The sequence below is a fragment of the Papaver somniferum genome, chromosome 4 (assembly GCF_003573695.1).
Source record: "Papaver somniferum cultivar HN1 chromosome 4, ASM357369v1, whole genome shotgun sequence".
Classification (NCBI taxonomy): Eukaryota; Viridiplantae; Streptophyta; class Magnoliopsida; order Ranunculales; family Papaveraceae; genus Papaver; species Papaver somniferum.
In genome coordinates, this window is record NC_039361.1 from 68,270,347 (window position 1) to 68,285,186 (window position 14,840).

The 14,840-nt window shown below is 37.3% G+C and overlaps 2 protein-coding genes and 1 pseudogene across 2 annotated transcripts; all 3 read right to left on the reverse strand.

Annotated features, from left to right (window-relative positions):
- Positions 1–5,544, reverse strand: part of LOC113272658 — a 39,365-nt pseudogene extending 33,821 nt beyond the window's left edge.
- Positions 5,545–6,839: 1,295 nt separating this feature from the next.
- LOC113275803 (histone-lysine N-methyltransferase, H3 lysine-9 specific SUVH1-like) lies at positions 6,840–9,290 on the reverse strand. The gene has a single exon (XM_026525373.1). It carries the CDS (start codon positions 9,104–9,106, stop codon positions 7,187–7,189), a length of 1,920 nt encoding a protein of 639 aa, XP_026381158.1. The 5' UTR covers positions 9,107–9,290; the 3' UTR covers positions 6,840–7,186.
- Positions 9,291–9,688: 398 nt separating this feature from the next.
- LOC113275804 (histone deacetylase 18-like) lies at positions 9,689–14,130 on the reverse strand. The gene is made up of 10 exons (XM_026525374.1): positions 13,828–14,130; positions 13,545–13,743; positions 13,274–13,420; positions 13,036–13,148; positions 12,736–12,947; positions 12,274–12,338; positions 11,989–12,165; positions 11,762–11,848; positions 11,416–11,658; positions 9,689–11,325 (listed from the first exon to the last, which is right to left on the reverse strand). Exons 1-10 carry the CDS (start codon positions 13,995–13,997, stop codon positions 10,132–10,134), a joined length of 2,607 nt encoding a protein of 868 aa, XP_026381159.1. The 5' UTR covers positions 13,998–14,130; the 3' UTR covers positions 9,689–10,131.
- Between the last annotated feature and the right edge of the window lie 710 nt (positions 14,131–14,840).

A 14,840-nucleotide genomic window follows, 5' to 3' on the forward strand; every position in this document is an offset into this window, starting at 1 on the left:
CCTTGCACAACCCGTATGCAAAATATCAACAGTCCTAATTGACTTTACCCCGGCCTAATTAATTTTTACTAACACTACTCCCTCCATCCTAAATTAACAGTCCTAATTGATTTTGTCAAAATATTAAGGAAATCGTATAAAATGTCATCACTAACAGTTGACTAGCCATATTTAATGTTATTTTATTACCAAAACTAAAATTAATACAAAGATATTGAATAGATGTTTTTATTTAAAAATGGAATGATGATTAATGCAAAGATATTGAATGGATTTTTCACTTATATATGTTGATAATATTTAAGATTTCGAATTAAGTTATACTTACTGAATACTCCATCTGTTTCAGAAAGACCGTCCTCTATTCCATTTTGGTTTGTCTCAAAATCCTGTTTATAGTCATATTTTTCAAATGAACTCTCTAACATACCCTTAAGTTTATTATATTCATAATTTTTTTTTTCAATGGGACCCAATCTAAAATATTAATGAAATCTGTGTAATATTAATGAAATCTGTATAACTAAGGAAAGAAATATATATCCTTCATTCCTTTTTGAAGACAATATACATTTCCTATTTACAATCCCATAATAATTTTTGGTAGTTTTTATTTATAACATTTTTATTGAAATAAATTAGGCAAGTAATTAAGGGTAGGAATGTGAACTACTATGGTCTCCTTAATATCCTGACAAAGTCAAAACGGACTGTCTTTTTGAAACGGAGGGAGTAGATGTTTTTATTTAAAAAATGAATGATGATTAATACAAAGATATTGAATGGATTTCTTACTTATATATGGTGATAATATTTAAGATTTCGAATTAAGTTTATATTAAAAATAAATTTATGATTATAAAAAATAAAGGGTACATTTGATAGTTTAAGGGAAAAGTATGTCTATAAATAAAACGGACAGATAAAAAAGACCGACCAAATTAGAAATTAGGATAGATAAAAAAAGACAGAGGGAGTATTTAATTTAATCAAGCTTAAAAGACTCTGATTGGTGCATTTATGGAAAGAAATCAATGAAGGTTGTTTTCAGGGAAGGTTGTTTTCAGGGAAGGTTGTTTTCAGCTGGGAAGCTATCTCAAACAATGATGATAACAAGCCATCTCAAACAATGATGATAAACGAATTTCAAAAGGATTATTGGCCAAGAGGAAACTAACGTATTTTCTCTCTCCATGATTGCTTTTTGTATTCTTTGGTTTGTTTTTGACTACTTAAAATAATATACCCAAACTAACTTCTGATTTTTATCCATCCATAAACCAAAAAGCAAATAACCTGCAAATATTAGACTCCAAAAATGATGGGCTGCAAGTTCTAATTATTTTTCCAAAAGCACCTTCTTTTATTAATTTATTCAATGTTTATCAGATTTACGTATTTTTGGGTCCATGAATTTATACGATTGTTTTCAGTTTTTTATAGGAAAAATTATAATAGAGTTAGTTTTAAAATATGATTCTAATATTCAATCAGCAAAAAGTAAACCCGTGCGTAGCACGGGTGATAAACTAGTCCCATTAACAAAGCACCTGGAAAAAGTACTGTTGAACTTGCTTCTCATTTGAAGGATCATTATGCATACCCTCTGGAGCCATCCACTGTGGCTGGAGGAAGAAAAAGAAAGAAGGATAAGCAGCTTAATAAGCAATCCCAAATCAGAAATCATATATTAAACCAGCAAAAACATCAGAATTTAAAGAGGGAAAGCTCAACAATTAAGGCACTGCGATTATATATACCGTTCCTTTCCCCGAATTTGTTGTAAGAAATGTTGCATGTTTGAATCTAGAGACCAAAGTCCCCAACCTAATGAATACAACAAGGAGATTAACAGCAATTCTGTTCTATCATACACACAACTAAAAAGATAAAAGAAACAAGATCCACAGTTAGTGGCAAAAAGGTACCTTCACGGTCCAATTCTTATCAACTAGCAAATTTGATGACTTCAAATCACGATGGACAACTGGAGGGTTGCAATTATGAAGATAATTCGTACCCCGTGCCTATAGAAGGGTCGGCCAAACAAGTGTTGCATAATGTTAGAGCTAAGACAAGAGGGAACATATGAAAGTGGTGCTTTAACAGCATAAAAAAAGGAGAATATAATATATAATTGTATGCACCAAAATACAAGACTCCGGGAAAAAAAAAAGTTTCTGCATCATGCAGGAGTAGACGTACGATGTCTAAAGCCATGAGAACACGCCGCCTCCAATCCAATTTACAAGTGCTACACTTAAGCAACTGAAACAAACTTCCACTACATAACGAAGTTTCTGCAACTCAGTGAGTAGAATTATGAAAACAGATACCAACGTATTTTATAAATAAACAAGAATCAACAACAAATGTCATCTCTATAGGAGATGATAGCATATGAATTAGAACACAATAAGAATTTCACTTTTACAGAAGATGAAGTATAAGAATAAACCGTGGAAGGAACTCCGTGACAACGGACAGGTGCTCACGTAAAGTTACTGCCCCCATAAAGAGTAGTACATTGGGATGTCGGAGCCCCTTCATAAGTAACACCTGAGGAAAATAACCATATGTCTATCCAAGAAAAATTTGTGGCAATAAAGCAGAAGGTAATAAATATTCGGAAACAAATGAGAAACATAAACTAAAATTGATAAAATGAGAATAGACGATTAACCAATCTAGTTTGTCCTACACGCCTTAGATAAAGGAAGAACCTAAATATGGAGACTTATTTTAATAAGTAGAAACTTGTATTCAAACTACTTGAAATTTACAAGACTATATGAGGCATCTAAATGAATCCCTAGAATTGCTTTTAGCTTGCTTAAGAACTACCTCATGTATGAAAGAGTGCAGCAAGTCACCAGAGTACTCAAACTTAGAGAATACCTTCACAGCAACATCCTGCAAGAAAGTGGAAAACATGCTTGTTACACCAAGAAAGTGGGGAAGGAAATTACCAAAAGAAGCACTATACGTACCGAACCACACCACAGCCCATGATAGACGGTTCCGGATGAACCTGATATCGTCAATTGGCAATTGTAGGTCAGAAATGATCCGGCTAAAAAGCAAACATAATTCTTAAACAAAAGAAATTTAAATATGCTCAGAAGTCCATAATACCTCGCCCTATTTGTTTACAAAATTGTCAACTCTTCCCACAAGATGTCATAATGCGAAGAATCTCTTTCTGTATCAAACTTACAAAAAGGATTGCTACCAGTATTAATGCTGCGGCTTACACATCTTGTGTTGGTCGCCTCTGAAGAGGACCACACACCAATGGCTTTATTTCCAAATCGGTTACTTCCAAATAGCTGGATATCTGGCTTTTCATATGAATCAGAACTCTTCAGCTGACCAGAGTTATCATCTTGTTCATTTGTCATCCAGCCAAAGTTATCATGTGTATTACTTGCTACCAACCCATCACGTGCGTTCCATGGCTGTGATATCTGTTTCTTGCTAACCCAAGACTCTCCCCTGGAATTAACAATCTTGTGAATCCCAATCCTGCCTTCACCACCATAATCTCTGCAAAATTTTCCTAGGTGGACGGTTTTATACGATACACCACACAGAGATTGGGGTACGTCCCCTCTAAGTCTACGCGCACAAGATCCGCTTAAAGTAACTACAACCTGCTGAGGTTGTTGAGAATCATGATCAGCTTTCAATGCCGGGCCACTCATAGGCTGACTAAAGCTGGAATCAGCTTTCAAAGATAGAACTGATGGTAATTGTAGAAAGCTCCGTGAATCAGACGATATGGAGATAAACCCAACAATACTACCATAATCATCATACAGTGGGGTACCGCTACCAAAGGCTTCGAATCGCTTCCCTTGTTTATTTTTGACTGGGAATGCACCTGTCCACTTTTCACCTGCAGCAATCTTTTGCGCTATCTGAATCCCATCATCAACGGCACTATCTGCCACAAGGTCAAGGCCATTCTGACCAAGGGCCTCTGACGCAGAATACGCAAAGAGGTTCTCAGCTGCACTATTCCTCTATAAATGACGAGTATATGGACAAATGCGTATTTATCAAGAACAATCTGAAAACCAAGTACATTAATCAAAAAAATGAAAGTCAAAAAACTTACCAGTAAATGATTAGACCGGTGAAATCATATATATAAACAGCTTGACCCACTGACTGTAAGATATTCAAATACTGTGAATCACTAAAACTCAGTCAGCCCCTCTTCTAAGGATTGGTAGGCAGTACGTGGAGGACGAATGTCTCAATAAGTCCATGCCATTTTTCCTATCTTTACAAGAATTCTCCAATTTGGGTCTTGAAGAAACATCATGCTGATGAAGAGTTAAGTTGAAGAGTTCTTGTAGGCTTGCATGTCTTGCTTCAAGTTCTTGTAATTTCTTTAACAAGGACAGCAAAATTTCTTCTTCTTTTGAGGTTTCCATTAATCCCCGGACAGGGACTAGAGACGTAATATTGATGAATCAAAGAAGAAGTTCTCTTGTGAATTTTTTGGTGGTTTTGGAGCGCTCCTCTTTATTGAATATTTTGAAATGGTAGTTCCAAGATTCAATCAACTACCAGCTGATAACTAATTATTAAGTAAGACAAACAACGCATAGAGTTTGTCGTTACACACCATGATTTACAGTATCTGGTAGTCATATCGTATCCCAAGTGACAGATATCCATGCTGATCAACTAAGGTAGCACTACACAGGCAAGAAATATACTCTTTATGTAAGGAAAAAATAAAAGAAATGATAGAAATTAGGTGCTTGCTAGCTACTTACACACTACTCCTGAGTGGCATTCCCGAGATCCTCAGATCATGGCAGAATTTAGGCTCTATGGAGGGCGGGCACGTCACCATCTACCTGGGTTTGGGAGCAAGTAGGTAGCATCCTAGTAAAGTTTAGCCAAAAAATAGAAGAATAAAACAGAGTGAAATAGCAGGTTGGGTCAGGTGTCATGGAGGCAATTGCCTCATACAGTAAATACCAAATAAATGACAATTAAGATGCCGTGTATTTTCACCTGGAAAAAACTCAGGGCTGAAACATTATAAACACTGGGCGCATTCTGTCAGTTCACTGATTTTTGCATTAATTGACTGTTGTTTGCTTCTGTACAGCAAGTATAAAACAAGTTTCTAAGATTTCTCTATCTATATCTGGAACGAAATTCTAACCCATTTATGCCGTGTACAGTAAAACACCTGAAATTTAATAGATTGGGACCTGGCAAGCTTATAATGTCTGGGTTTTAATGCTCACAGTTGTAAAAATGTGTATAAGAGTAAGACCTTATTTACTCCTGCTTTCATTTCATTTTGTCTGAGAGGTGCATTTGAGCAATTTTAAGTCCCACCTTTGAAATTCAACCTAAATAACTCCCATGGTATCCGAACCATTGAAGGGACTACTCAGGCCCCTATTAGGCCCCCCTTTGCCTAGAATTTTATGAACCTATTCTCTTTCTCGGACACGTTTTTCACCCCACAAATTCTTCAGCCTGATCCTAAATGAAGGTTCGGATGTTACTCATTGTCTCTGACAAAAAACAGGAACAAGGCCTGCATCAAATTATCAAGCCATACCACGTGGTCCACGCCTAGATAGAAAGCATTATTAATAGGGTCCAGTGCATGATCCCAGACAGCAAAGTAATTAGCAAACATCATCACTCTGCAGTGCACACTCCAGCGAATATTTACAACATACCCTAGCAATACAAATATACAGAGAAACATCAAGCCCAAGTGAATAGCAATTTGTGTGAACCTGAACAAACCAGAGAAAACACTCATGACCTTCAACCCCAGTCTATAATTTTAAGAACTCACTTAGAAAGTACAACATACCTGGCCATACCTAGGAACAGAGAAACCAACATCAGAGATCTTTCAACAACATTCTTCGAGTGCTTAACAGAAGTGCATATTCCAAGCAACATTCACTAATTAAGGACATATCTACATGATCTGTCTACAATTTCACTTTAAAGTTTAGACTAAATTAAGCCCACTAAGTAGTATTTAATTCAGGAAAAAAGTTGTGGCAGAAGCCACATTATTGAATAAACAAAAACTCATAGCTTCATTAAGTTCTCCATGAATCTCTGCGCAGGTTTAACGATAGGAATATACCCAAAACACAAATAGATATAGAACAGATTTGAAGTCATGAAGCTGCCTGAACACAAAGATGTGCTCGTAGAAATGTTCATCACAAAACAAACTACATACTGATCTATGCACTCAAAATCTAGTCTTTATTCTTTGTAATGAGATTTTAAATAGAATGTTCAGCCATTTCCTTCGTGCATCCTCATGAGAAAATCTTATTATTACAGTAAGTGTATAACTGCTTTTTCCTACAAATTTCTCATACTCCCTTCCAGACTAATGTGAAGACAAACTAACTTCTACCATTTTCAGAGAATGATCTACCTGTCATGTTAAACCAAGATCAAACACTACAATATCATCATGTGAATCCATCCACTAAAAATTCAATCAGCTAATCATAAACCCATCAGTATACGGTAAAAAACAGCTTAAGCAAGTACAGCAACAGAATACTAACTATAACAGCATCCAAGGGAACTTACCAAGAAATTACCGAGTGTGGAGGAATTATACCCTAAATAATGTCTGCTGATCCTGGCCTAGACCTTAATGATCCTTCTCTGTTAAGATAGCTTCTCTGTGAGGTTAAAATGCCGACACATTTTATTACTGTAAACAAAGCTCAACATGCAGATGAATTAGTTTGTTACCTCCTCAAGAATCAAGAATTTTTATTCTGGGAACAGTAAAGGTGAGTAGAACAATATTAGCAGAGAACGGAATCGACAAAGATTTTATATAGCATGATACAAGAGGACAGCATTTCTTTTCTTTATTATTGATTTATATCTACTGCACAAAGCTGTTACAAAATACATCCTCTTACTTGACTAAGAGCTTGTTACAAATACAATGATACATGCATCTTACACATCCCAAAAAAATTACAATGAGCAACATAACCTAACCAACCAAACCATACATTAGACAGGAGCAAAAGGAGCAAACACTTATTACTTAGAAGAAGTTAAAAAGCAGTTAGAAATGGTGGAGACTTTAAACCTTTATGGATATACTGAACCCCTTTTCACCTCCAACTAGGTTTCTGTTTCTTGAGTACTAGCCAAAAAAGCTTCTGCAATTTGCCGACCCACAGAAGCATTGCTTCATTCTGCCAGATTCCACATAATCATAAGTCAACTCTGTCATTGGAGGAATGTGTTTAAATGCATAAAACATGATATGCGGAAAAGAATCCTTGTTTTGACCACGTAAAACAAGTTGCCAAAAGACATTTGGAGAGCAGCCATGGTTCATGAAACGAGCTACATTTCCCATCTTCTTTGCACTGATCATCATAGGTAATGCAGGCTTGAATGCTTCATTCAAATCCACGGGCTTTTCTTCTCCTATCAACTCTGGCACATAATTCCATTCATTTGAGTAGTCTCCCAAATGGGTGGCATTGAAGATATAATCATCGTCTACATGTGCTCCTCCTCTGTCATCTTTATCTATGACTTCTCCTGCATATTCACAGATAAAAGTGCCTGCACGTATAGGATCCCAAGAACAAAGACCCCAACCTTTATTCTTCGTCATAAATACCTCCAGGCGCACTTTTGGACCGTTTTGGGACACTTGATTTTTGCAGTTAGGGTAACATGAACAAGAAGGACCACACTCGTGTATCAAAGACTTTTGGATCGCGAGGATCCCATTGGCATATGGGGGATCACCTCCATTTGCCAGAATACAAGAGCAATTGGAACTTGGAAGACATTTACCGCCTTGACATTGGCAGCCAATTAAGGGATTCACAGGTTTAAGATACTTGAGACCAGTATGATAAAGAAAGGGCGCAGGTCTTCCATCACCAATATCAATCTCATTTACAAGCGGAACTGGTACCTTCTCTGCTCCGGCGGTTATGTCTTGTAATATAAGCCCAGGACGAGAATTAATGTCCTCCCTCCATGATTGAATCGATTTCCAGATAGTGAATGCTTCGGGTTGCCCAGGCATCCTCACCATTTTAAATTTGAAAACACCAGCACCTGTTTTAGTTTTCTCAGTCCATGATTTTTGTATTTTATAAAGACCATCGTACATATATACTTTACCAGTTGGATTAGCAACATCCTTCACACCTCTAATAACCCTCACTTCACTAGCCCGATGCAAGCTTTTCTCCAGTGCAAGATTTCCCCTTTCAAGCTTTTGATCACCTTCGTCTTTTCCACCCTGCCCACTATAAATCAACACATTCCCATCCCCAACATCATCCTCATACCCTCCAGATGAAACAACACTTAAAGCAACAGGTTCTTCACCTTGATCAAACTTCAAAACCATATAATCAATCCCCGCCATACTCTGTGCATGTAGTCCCACCAAGCAAAGCTCTATCCTAAAATAAAATATGTCTCCAACTTCAATCCCATTAACAACCCCAACCCTCTTCCTCATATTTGTCCTCAACCCTTTTGCCATCATTATCGACCCAGCTGTTAAATCCGGTCGCTTATTAATTTCACCTTCAACTTGAGCAAGCCTTCTTCTAAGTGCATCAAATTTCATCAAAACATTCCCAACAGATACACTATCCCCTTCTTGTGATGATAACCTAACCTCTTCACTAATTTTCACCCTCTTAGTAGGTCTAGTAATACTAGTAGACCTTTGCTTCCCTCCATTACTAGCACCAGTTGAATCTATAATTGGTATACTACTGTTAGTACTATTCCCTTGTTCATTCGTCGTCGAGGAAGGGGTTTTTGGGTTTTTCTTAGGAAGATCGGGTTTTGCTGGTGTGTGAACTGGGTATTGAGGGATCGAAGGATTAAAAAAAGGTTGATAAAACTGAGAAAACTGAGAAAACCCAGTTGGATTTGGTGGTGGTTGTGGTGGTGCAGGATGAGAAACTTGAGATCCAAATGGTGGAAATGAAGAAATCGGAGATATACAGCGTAAAGGCTTTACATCTAAAACTCTATTCTTATCAAAAGTAGGAGGATCAGAACCCAAACCTGTTTCCATTGCAATCCTTTTCAGCAACTGAATTAGTTAGATTTGAAGCAGTAGAATCAACAGATCATAAACAAAGACAAGAATCTTCTAATCTGAGAGTGATTTTTGAATTTAGCAGGCAATTCTTTTTTTGGTAACTTCGGAATAAATGAAACCCTAACTGAAATGAGAAAGATGAAGTGAATTTGGCAAGTTAAAAAATATGCTTACTACTTTTACTAAAACTGTCTGTTGCCCAATCGTGTGAAGAGTCAATAGTCAACACACACCTCCAAGTGTGACCACGCTCACTCCACATGTGTGATCAGTAGTTGGTGTAATTATGGATTGTAGGACATCGATTTTGGTTGGGGAAAACCAATCGGGTCGTGCTACCCCACGCGGCAGGATTTGAGACCAGTCCATTCAGTAGGATCCTTCTTAAGGCAGTGGCCATTGCATCAACCAATGAAGCAAAATTTGAGAAACTCGGTATTGGAAAGAAAAAGTGCACTTGGTACTTATAAGTCTATAAGACATTAAAGTGTTCCTTTTCATGTCTATTTCTTTAGTTTTTGAAACTGCAGTCGAACTGAAATAACTAGGGAATCATAACTTCATAAGTATCCTGGTGACTTCCATTCAGTAGCATTCTTAAGTGAGAAGATACATAGAGAATCCATAGAACTCAAGATTCATCATAGAAGTTGGTTTAAGCTGAATAGATTGGAAAAAAAATTCATCACCTTTCATGTAGATGACGGTACAAAAAGATTGAATCTTCAAAATTCATTTACAAAATAACAAAAAACTTCCAGGTTGACTGTTGTTTAAAAAACTTCCAGGTTGACTGTTGTTTACCTGTTCTGGTTGCAAGATTTTAACATCAATGTCCGAACCCTTCTTCAACCTTTTCGTCAAAAATAAAATCAATGCTGTAATATATGTTTGAGCCCCTATCCTGTGCTTGGTTTCTAAATTCTCTTCTGTATATCTAAAATTTGTCTACTCCTTGGATCTCCCTTACGTAACCATCTCTCCACCAGTCATTCTTCTCACTCTTCCACCATGTTCTTGTCCTCTGGCTTTCGTCGCTGCATACATTTCCTTTTCCTCCTAGTTTTCCCCCTCTTGTTATCCAATCTCAGCCTTACCCCTTTCAATACTTTTTTTACCGTCCTCTCCTTCTGCTCTGTTGTTTCGTCTTTCCTAAACACAGTTTCCATCCTACTCTGGAATCGCAGACAATCACTTTGGTACTCATCAAATATCTCTTCAGTGAGGGAACATTTTTGCTCCAATTCTTTGCACTTTTTCTGCTCAGACAGGTTTTGCTTTTTAAGCGAGGAAACTAATTTCTGTTCCTTTTGAGAATTAACGATTTCTATCTTTAGCTTCGACACTTCAGCCTCTGTCTGATTTATCACACCCTTCAGCTTAGATATTTGATTTTGCAGGTTTACAACGTCCCTAGTATAGTTGCCTGATTCCACTTTGAGTAACTCTACTTCTTTCAGAGCTAGATCCTTCAATGATGATTCAGCAGCAACACTCTTCCCCAGATTCAAAACTTTTTCTTGTTCCCTCTTCAAATCTTCTACAAGAACAGTGATGAGGTTTTCATTGTTACTGGTCTTGCAACGTTTCTTTTCTGGAGTCATTTCCTCGCAATCAGAAATGCATTTTCTCTTTGTTGAGGGACTTCGCACATACTTGGAAGACATTGTAGACATAAGAATGCCGACAGGGACGAGAACTTCAACAGTTTCAAACTGGAGTTGTTTTTCTAACAGGATAGCTTGTGGAGTTGAGATATATGTGCAAACAACGCCAGCTGGGGTTGTTGTGGGCATGTCACTTGCAACTTGTTTGTCAGCAAATAATAGTTTTTTTTCCAATATGTTACACCTTTGTTGCTCAGCAGTGATTCGCATTTCAAGAGCTGAGCATATAAAAGAAAGCAATAGCTGCTGAGCGCTGTTATTTTCTTTCAGCTGCATCATTTTGTCGTTGTGCTGATTGATCACATGGTTCTGACTACAAATCTGCTTTTTCATTCTTTTAGCTTGCTCAATGTAGATGGCAGATTCTTTTTTGAGGGATTCGACTTCTTTCAAAGATATTTCTTTTTCAGTTTTCAGATCAAAATTACTTTTCTCTAACCATTTAACCTTTTCCTGTTCCTTCCTTAAATCTTCTTTCAGAGCCTTGACGCTGTTTTCACTATCCCAAAGCTTTTGGGATAATATCTTCAAGCAATAAAGATCACGATGTAAAAGATAATAAGTATGCATAATTCGTTTGGAATATATAAGGTGGAAAAGTAAGTTCTACCATACCTTCCAAGCACGATCTCCACCACTGGATTCGACATCTTCGCTTCCATCCATTTCTAGAGTCTTTATCTCAGTGAAACTAATTGACTTTCTCTTTATTTGCAGGTTTGTAAAGGTATTAGGCTTATCGGTTTCTTTACATAAGGGAGCAGCTTGAGAGGTCGAAATAGTTATGCTGTTACAAACTTTGACAGATGGTGGAGTTGCATGGGTGTCAGTGGTAAACTGGTTTGCAGATTGTAGTTCCTGAGAAGAGGAAAAAGTTAGTTTGTTCACACTAAAATGACCAGACAAGAATTGAGGTATGAAAATTTGATTAGGCAAGGAGTTGGAAGACCAAATAAACTACCTCAATTAAAGATATCCTCTGGCTCTGGGTAGTATTTGGTAATTCACCACTAAGCATCGGCCAGTATTTGCTCAATTCTTTACGAACCTGAAAACAGAAAATCTGGATGTTAGCAAGTAAAAAGTAAAAACAGTGAGCTGCGATGAGAAAACAAGAAGAGGGAGTAGACACAATTAATTTAAAACAATCAAAGAAGAATAAGGAACCAAAGGTCAAGAGTATTCCACCGATTCTATCACACGCCACGTCGACTCCAATGGAGAGGCATCAGACTTAGAAGAGCCAGTGATAGGTCTGTCCTCGAGTAAAGCTTCAACACAGGCAAGGACAGACTTTGACAAGGATTTTAAATGGTATCCTCCCTCCAAGGCCATCACAATTCTTCCACTGGCAAATGCCATTAACTAGAAAAAGTGACAAAAGTAGAGCCACTGGAAGAGTTAATCAGACCTGAACAAAGATAAAGGATAACATCCACTAGAAAGATGAGAAAATTTTATTCAAAATCCAACCTTCTTTAACATAACAGAATATCCATTTGGTGTAACAAAACAACCCCCTAGGGTATCACCAGCAGCTGTTGCATGGAGGGCATCACAGGTTGATAATTGGCACAAATTCAAAAAGAAACAATCATTACGTATTAATGTGTTAGAAATTTACAAGACATTGATAAAAATAATTGGCACTAAAGAAGATAATTGGCACAAGATGAATATGCCATTTCATATGTGGCGCATCACATGTATTTTGATAAGCAAAGGTAAAACAGCCAAAATGAGATGTTAAAATACCGCAGTCAGATTTTTATTCATTGAGCTTTTTTCCCCATATATATATATATACAAAATACTGGAACTGCGGAACTGTGGAACATGCCTAAACTTAAATAAAAGGTTGGAAAAAACATAACAATAACTAGCAGATTAAGAACACAGTCAAAAAAGATGCATATCAAACCCCGGGTACAATACCTGCATCGAATCCAGCAGAAATTAGAATGATGTCTGGATTAAAAGCCTTAGTAATTGGAATCAATACATGATCCCAGACAGCAAAGTAATCAGCATCACCACACTCTCCTTGCTCCCACGGGACATTTACATTATACCCTGTACCTGATCCTTCTCCTATCATAACATGAGAACCATCGTCCCCAGCTGGAAAAAATTCCCCAAAGTCGTGCCTGCGTAAAACAGAAGATGCCAATGGTGTTACAAGATACTTTATACTTGAGGGAATACAAACAACATCTTCTAATAAATCTTCAATACCTATGAACGTTGAAGACCAACACACGAGGATCTTCCCAGAACATATTTTGAGTGCCATTACCATGATGGACATCCCAATCAACAATCAATATCTTCTTAATACCCAATTCTGGCTGCAATAAAATAATCAAACAAATAATTAACAAGTGAAAATGAGGGTTATATTGTAATGATACAGTAAATCCAAACCAAAAGTCAAAATTTCATTACAACCATAATCAAGCCTACTACTCCATACTTTTTCATTAACAAGAACATTTGCTGCAATAGCCACATTGTTAAAAATACAAAACCCTAATGCTTCATCAGCCTCTGCATGATGGCCAGGAGGTCTAACAATAGCAACAGCCGAATCCAATTTCCCTTTCGCAACCTTCTCAGCAACCTACTCAAAAAGACATGCAAAATAATTTACAAGAAGCCTTGAATTAAGACCCCCACAAGAGACAACCAACCAATCACTTGAAGCCTGAGTGAACCCGGTATACCAACACACACATCAACATTACCTCAATAACACCACCAGCAGCAAGATAAGCAGACTGTGAAGATCCTTCATTAAAATATATTGAATTGAAGTCCTCAGCAATGACTTTCCTCTGAGAATCACTCTTAGACCTTAAACTCTTTATCAAATCAATATATTTCTGTTCATGAACTAATCCAATGTACTTGTCTTCAGCTTCTTTGGTTTTCATTACCAAACATCTACACATACAATTAGAATCTTTATCAAGAAAACAAAAACTGCCCAAAATAAAGAAAATAAAACTAGGGTTTCATTTATTATACCTTTGAGGGATATTAGCAGATTCAAGCCTAGACCAAATAGCTTTGATCCGATTAGGGATCTCAGGATGATGTTCGGTGTCTTCTGGGGGTTTTGCATGTTCACACATCCTCTCATCATACAGTAATCCGACACGTGGACGGACTGCATTGGTCCGTGAGTGAATCTCCATTAGAAAGAGACTGGTATCGAAGAGACAAAGGAGAAGAAGAAAAGCGTGAAGATGATAATAAATGTGAAAAGAATATACTGTAGGAAAATAGTTGGGCTTTTGGAGGGAAAGTAGGTCTCCAGATCTCTTTCTTGTTTTTTTGTGTTTCAACTTCTACCCTCGATGCTTCAAGTTAATAATCCTCCTCCTTGCAAAGAAGACTCCTGGTAATTTATTGTTGTTTTTTTTTTTAGTAGTGGGGAGCAAAATTGGATTTGAAGGGACCAAAAATTATTATAGTGGAGAGCTGTAGGGCTGCACATGGGTCGGGTTGGGTCGGGTTTGGCCTCACCCGTCACCTAACCTACTGATGGTGGGTAACAGAAGTTGTCACCCGCAACCAACCCAACATTACAATGGGTCGATTTTCACCCGACCCACATTACGGTGGGTTGGATCGGGTGGGCGGCGGGTTACCCACCATAAAATACAATGAACATTACATTAAGAACCCAATTGAAATAAGCCAACCCAAAATCAATCTTAGGAAACAAAACCCTAATTAGTATTTACAAATTACAATGATTCCTAGTCTCACCTTTGGTTGTTGGTTTACTGGTGACGATGTTGATTGATTGCTGCTGGTGATGCTGTGATTTGATTTACAAAGCTAAGAGAAAATGAAAAAATAAACTGAGCCTCTGAGACTGCCGTTGAAGGGAACTGATTGAAGACTCTTCAGTGAAGAGAAGCTACCGATGATTAGGTTTAGGCATTATATATTATCACTTCAATGGATGTGGTTCATCTAGGATAGGTAATCTAAGGGTTAGCATTAATTTAGAAATATTTAGGTGGGTGGGT

What these genes read in the sequence shown, in the direction of transcription:
- LOC113275804 (XM_026525374.1), bottom strand. Translation starts at nt 13,997, where the DNA reads ATGGAGATTCACTCACGGACCAATGCAGTCCGTCCACGTGTCGGATTA. An exon ending in ATGTTCTTGTTAATGAAAAA is followed by an intron (nt 13,149 to 13,273) that starts GTATGGAGTAGT and finishes ATTTTATTGCAG; the next exon opens with CCAGAATTGGGTATTAAGAA. An exon ending in GTGGAGATCGTGCTTGGAAG is followed by an intron (nt 11,326 to 11,415) that starts GTATGGTAGAAC and finishes TATTGCTTGAAG; the next exon opens with ATATTATCCCAAAAGCTTTG.
- LOC113275803 (XM_026525373.1), bottom strand. Translation starts at nt 9,106, where the DNA reads ATGGAAACAGGTTTGGGTTCTGATCCTCCTACTTTTGATAAGAATAGA.